This window comes from Vicia villosa, unplaced genomic scaffold, assembly GCF_029867415.1.
Source record: "Vicia villosa cultivar HV-30 ecotype Madison, WI unplaced genomic scaffold, Vvil1.0 ctg.003239F_1_1, whole genome shotgun sequence".
Taxonomy (NCBI): domain Eukaryota; kingdom Viridiplantae; phylum Streptophyta; class Magnoliopsida; order Fabales; family Fabaceae; genus Vicia; species Vicia villosa.
In genome coordinates, this window is record NW_026706147.1 from 236681 (window position 1) to 242844 (window position 6164).

The 6164-nt window shown below is 34.8% G+C and overlaps 1 protein-coding gene across 3 annotated transcripts; it reads left to right on the forward strand.

Moving 5' to 3' along the window:
• The first annotated feature begins 401 nt into the window (after positions 1-401).
• LOC131640614 (uncharacterized) lies at positions 402-3299 on the forward strand. Of its 3 annotated transcripts, XR_009295292.1 has the most exons (6): positions 402-717; positions 1347-1437; positions 1570-1927; positions 2030-2284; positions 2384-2483; positions 2939-3299. XR_009295292.1 is itself a non-coding variant. In XM_058910995.1 (5 exons), exons 3-5 carry the CDS (start codon positions 1968-1970, stop codon positions 3015-3017), a joined length of 492 nt encoding a protein of 163 aa, XP_058766978.1. In that variant the 5' UTR covers positions 402-717; positions 1347-1437; positions 1570-1967; the 3' UTR covers positions 3018-3299. The 3 variants fall into 3 exon arrangements, 1 of the variants encoding a protein (XP_058766978.1); XR_009295291.1 differs by having other exon boundaries at positions 1570-2284; XM_058910995.1 differs by having other exon boundaries at positions 1570-2280.
• Positions 3300-6164: the final 2865 nt, after the last annotated feature.

Consider the following 6164-nt stretch of genomic DNA (forward strand, 5'->3'; position numbering starts at 1 on the left):
TGGGCCATAAAAAGTCTTTTGTTGGCTTTTTAGGACCATATAATAATTTTAGTTGACCCACAATAACATAAATTAAATAAATATATGTTCCATTTTTTTTTTTTTTTTTTGGTATTAACCGACCGGTATCCGCGGGGGAAAGGGGCCCCACGTGACTAATCCGGACCCGGGCTCGGAGGCGACGGCACCGTGGCCCCAGGGCTTTTTGACTCCAGCCGGGATCGAACCCGGGTACTAGCCGGTTCCGTCCCTTTTTGGAGAAAGCTCATTTGCCAACTGAGCCAACCCTTTGAGGTTTGTTCCATTTTTGTTTACTCTTACCACTTTACTTTTTGCCAGACTTCTTTATACCTCTTCACAACAAATCAACTCCAAATTGTCTCAATTACTGCTATCCCATTCTCTTCTCTTCCCCAAATTTTCTTGAAACCCTAAATAATTTTGTTCAAAGCATGCTCTTCTTCTGCAGACATGAAGAGCTTCACACGCCACCCTCACTTGTCATATCTTCCTTCGCACACGTCTCCTACCATCTCTCTCATCAGGTTCTATACTTCTCCATCTCTCTTTCCAACCAATAACAAATACCTCTTCCAACAATCTTCTACTCTCAAGTTCGCAAGTTCGCAATGGCAAGACCTTTCCATAAGCTGAATGACATCAATGAAAGTAAGGAAATATGGAAAATTGCAGTCAGAATCCATCACAAGTGGAGAGGTTTGTTTGTTGTCTTTTGGATTTCACTTGAATTTTAGGGTTTCCTTTCATATTCTATTCTGGTGTTGGTGTTTGATTCACAAAGATTATATTTAGAGTTCTGGATTTCACGATATGATGTATCTCTCTCAAAGATAATATGATACGGTTTCAGCACATGTTCTTCTTCGATTCGTGTTTTTCTGTGAAGCTTTAATTTTTACGGTTTCGTTTCACATGTTCTTCTTTGATTCCTTTTTTATTCACATTTCTTTTATGTAGGGTTTCAGATAATATGATGTATGTGTCTCTACTTTATTTCGCATAAACATTTGTTTTGGACAACGATGTTAGTTTATTTATTTTTGTTTTATATTTTATAGTTTCCATAAATGTGAATTTTTTCTCTATTTTACCATAGTTAATCTATTGAACATGGTTCATATTAGATGTGTAAATAATTAAATCTGGTTTAGTTTTACTTCTATTTGGTCTGTTATTATTTTGAATGCCTGTTCTTCAAACTTTTAGTCTTCAAGACTCATTTTGAACATGTATAAGTAATGACGCTACGATAACTCATGTCAATTAGCTTCAAATAAGTTGGAAAGCGAATAGTAATGTCACTTTTCTCAATTTTTCTGTTTCAGATTACTCATTATGTTACTATAGTAAAAACATTCAGACTCAAAGCTGCACCTGAGGGATGGTATTACCGAGCTTTCTATTATCTTTGAGTTGGTAATTAGACTAATAGAATTGTGTTGAATTTATATGTTTGTTGCTTGAAAAAACACATGCAATTCATCACAATTATTTGTCATTATTAACTAATTTTTCATAAGACTAATCATGTTCCTTATCTTAATGTAGGTTGTATTTGTTCCTAATTACAATGTCAGCGTTGGTGAAATGCTAATTCCTGCCAGTGAACTGTCCCAACACATTCGGTATAGATAAATTGTTTTTAACAAAATATTTTATATTTAATTTACAATAAATTTAGCAGTTTTGGTTTTTGAATGCTTTTTTTCTGAGCATTTAGCACAGTTGGTATGGAGGCCAGTGGAACAACCAACATGAAATTTGCAATGAATGGATGTGTACAAATTGGAACTCTGGACGGGGCTAACATTGAAATAAGATAAGAAGTTGGAAAAACAACTTATTTCTTTTTGGCGCACGAGCTCAATAAATTGTAGGGCTAAGGAAAGAAAGAGCATAGGAAAAGGTATGTTTATTAACAATCAGAAACCAGAATAATTGATTCAATGAAATTGTTCATTTTCTTTCCCAAAATATATTTATCTAACGTTCAAAGAGTCTTCTATAGATCCTTTAAGGCATTGTTAATTAAGTCGAAGCCAACCAAATTAGGTAAAGAACTTTGTTTAGCTGCTTATGGAGCGTATGTGCGTCCTATGCCATATTCAAACGAGATTGGTTTGCGAATGCTTATAGGCGGGGTTGTCAGGGAGGCTGTTGTGTTGGGGTACCATATAACTCTGTTGTTTTCATACTATGCTTATCATGGACCTGTTTTTCGAGTCTTGCTCAGGTTGAATCGTGGGAAGGTTCATGACAGTAGGTGACGAATCCTTGTGTTTGTGTCATCTTGTGTTGTTTCCATTTGATTGTTATGTAGTTGTTACTCTTTTCTTTATCACTTCTATTGTGATTGTTGCAGGCATTAGGGTTTTATTGTGCATTGCCACTAGTGTGGAAATTCCAATGAATTTTCTTGGGACCAACTCGGTCAGTTCAGTTGCTTCTGCAGTGTGTCAAAGGTATGGTATGGTTTGTTTGAACTAACTCATTGGGGTTTTTTAATGTCTATTTATTGGCAAACTATCTTTGTGAATAGTAGCTATTGTTGATAAGGAAAATTGGTAGGTAATAACTTCTCTAATCAATGTGATAACTTGTGTGTTTTTTAATCCAAAATTCTTATTTAAACTGTTGTTGCATAAAATATTATCAGTTTCGTGTATGTTAATGGCTTTTCTCTTTTCCTTGGTACTCATAAGTTGTTAATACAACTAAGAGTTTTAAAACCACCCTTTTGGATTCATATTTTTCACACTTTTATTTTTCCATTCATGATTTATGGAACATGAATTAGAAAAACTCTTGCCGACTGTATAATTTATTTGTGCGAATTAGTTTTTCAAAGTTCCAACTACACAAAAAAATGTTACTTCATATAAATGTATTAAGTACCCTATTTCTTTTTGTTTTTCAGGTTTCAAACTCCCTTAAGGTATCAGGACCTCTTTGGACAGGGGCTCTTCATGATGCAGAGTATCTTACAGACACGTTAGATCTGGCCAAGCAGTGGGGATGGATTGGCTATGATGGTAAAGACAGTCTTGAAAAGCTTATAAACTTGATGGTTGATGAGTGTAACAAAGATGGGCCTTACTTTGACTTAGATGATTGAGAATCCATATGCATTTTATAGTGCTATTTACAATAATGATTACGATGAAATAGAGTGATTCCCATTGTTATGTGAAATTCATGCTAGCTAAGGGCAATTCTTTCGTTGTCTATCTCAATCTCAGTTTAGTTAGGATTTTCTTTATAATATTATATGATCATCTTATGCAACACCTTCTACAACTTTTTATTCATGTAGTGTTTTGATTAAGTTACTGAAGTTGATTGAGAGGTTTGCTAAGACTTGTGGGGTCTAAGTGTTTTTATTTTATTTTATTAAACTTTTTGTCTTGATATATGAATGTTTTTTGCGTTTTGAGTTATTGGTTTAATTTTAGTATTTTACGTTACATATCTAATATAATTTTATTCATGTAAGTTTATCCAAAATATAATTAAATAGCGGTCATTCACTTATGCTATTATGCCATTTCACTTTTGCGTGTGAATATTGGTGTATAAAATCAAATTTACTTTGTATCAAAAGCCTCCAATTTTTATTCAACAACACATAGTAAAATGTTTGATGCATAATTATTTTTAATATACAAAATACAAGCAATCCAAGTATCCAAGTAACGTGTTTAAATAGACTATAACCATTATTGAAAGAGAAAATAAAATAGTATGAGAGCCATAGGTAGAAAAAGCGTGTCTGAATAGCATAATGGGAATTTTGTTATATATAGGTACTTATACAATATAAATAAGGGTTAAATAAGTTATTGAACCCTATAAATATTGCAGTTTTATTTTTAGAACCCTCAAGGGTTTTGGCAACGGTTTTAGCTGGTTTTGGCAACGGTTTTTTGATAAAAACCGTTGCCTAAAGGAAGCGAGGGACTAAAATTAATTTTGATACAAATAACATGAAATTACTGGTCAAAATATTGAATAATAGCGGAAACATGAATTTACTAATAACGGGAACACGAAGTCACTGATAAAAATATTGAATATTAACAAGAACATGAAATTACTGATCAAAATATTAATATTAGTGGAAACATGAAGTTACCAATCAAAATATTCAATATTAACGGAAACATGAAGTTACTAATAAAAATATTAAATATTAACAGGAACATGAAATTACTGATCAAAATATTAATATTAACGAGAACATAAAATTACTAATCAAAATTTTGAATATTAACGAGAACAAGAAGTTAGTGATCAAAATTACTGAATACTAACGGAAACATGAAGTTACTTGTAATATCTCACATTAATCTAAGCATAATTAAGAGATACTAAGAAGAAATGTGGATTAATTATAGTGGATTAGTTAGAATCCAACTAAGTGGCATATTGGTAATTACCACTTAGTTGGAGGGCATTATGGACCTTGATATCTATTGCATGGTCATAAGGGCATGTTTGGTTAGTTGTTATAAGTCAGAATTTTTGAGAAGAGAATGGTTAGAAGCAAAGGAGAAAGAAGTGGTTCAAGTTTCATTTTCGCAACAATGGTGCAGCTTCCACTAAATCAGGTATATCTCTCTGCTCGTAACTCCGATCGTAACGATTCTGGTCCCATTGGAAAGCTAACGAATTTATCTTCGATTTGCATCTATGGTTCGCGTTCATAGCTTCTGTTTTGGAGGAGAAAACGGATCTTGAAGTTGGGACATGCATGATGATTGTGTGTTAAAGAGTGGATACGGGTTTGATGAATTTGGAGTTGGAATTTTGGTCAAGTTAGGAACTCAATTGCAGCATGTTCATCATTCAAAGCTCCATTGATGCAAGGTGAGTCCTTAGTTCGTGACTTGGGGGTGTTGCATGTAATGGGGTTATGGTGAGATAAACTTGATGCATGTTAGACTAGTTGGTGATATGAGTTCTTGATGATAAAGCTATATTGCATGTTGATAGTATGTTGTGTTCCATATTAATTACTACTAATAGCTGATATTACATGATTTGGACTCCTTTAGAACATTGAGATGTTTGGATTCGGTTTAGAATTTGACTTGATATAATATTGAGATGTTAGAGGTGTTTGGATTGAAGTTGTATTAGGTTTAGAACCCTTAGAAATGCAGAAAATTGATTCTGCTTCAGGGTAATCGGTTACTGGCATTTGGGTAACCGGTTACTCTGTAGAAAATTGCGTTACTGGGCATTTTGCATGCCAGTAACCGGTTACTGGCTTCTGGGTAACCGGTTACCCTGGGCAAAAGTGCAAAAATCAGCAAACTTTAAAAAGTCGTAACTTTCGGCACGGGTATCGGAATTGTGTAAACTTTATATCGTTGGAAATCTAGCGACGTGTACTTTCTAATAAAATCGGTCCCCAAACCAGAATGTTTGATTTAACAATAATGGAACCCCACTTAGTGAATCAAAGAATTAGTATGAGAACTTATGTTTCTATCATTCGATTAATAATTCTCATGTTATGCGTGGCATATATTATCTATTGCTTATCATGAGTGTGATGTCCATAATTGTAAATGTTATGCCATTATGTTTTATACATGGAAATCTATGGATGCCGTCGTTTTGGTTAAACGATTGGATTGATTGCTTTGTTTGTGATTTTGACATTATGTCATATTTTTTCGTATGCTTGAATCAAAGTGGCCGGAAGACTAGATTGGGACGCTGCTCTGACCGTGTAGTCTATGAGCCCTCCCGGACCGTGTAGTCCAATGGAATAACCCGTTCATGTGTATTGTTCGATATGGTGTGCATCTGAGCTACCGTTGCAGTGTGCTTGTGAGTTTCCGTACGGGGTTTTACTCACTTGTCGTTAACACACTTGCGTGCTCGGTATGGTGGGGTTATGCGGCCAAGTAGGCTAATGCATAATGAGGTAACTCACCTCTAGTAAAGTCACGTAGACTAACACTAGGCTTTCGCCCGATGGGCTCAGGCGTCAAGGTGGCGGTTTGTACTCGGCGTAACTCACTAGCGTGAAGGAGGTTAACAGGACAATGACGCCAATTAGGCTTATGTCATCTCATGGCCATTTAGGCTTGTGTGAACCCGTTTAACCATCCTGCAGTGTGATTGTACAAGTC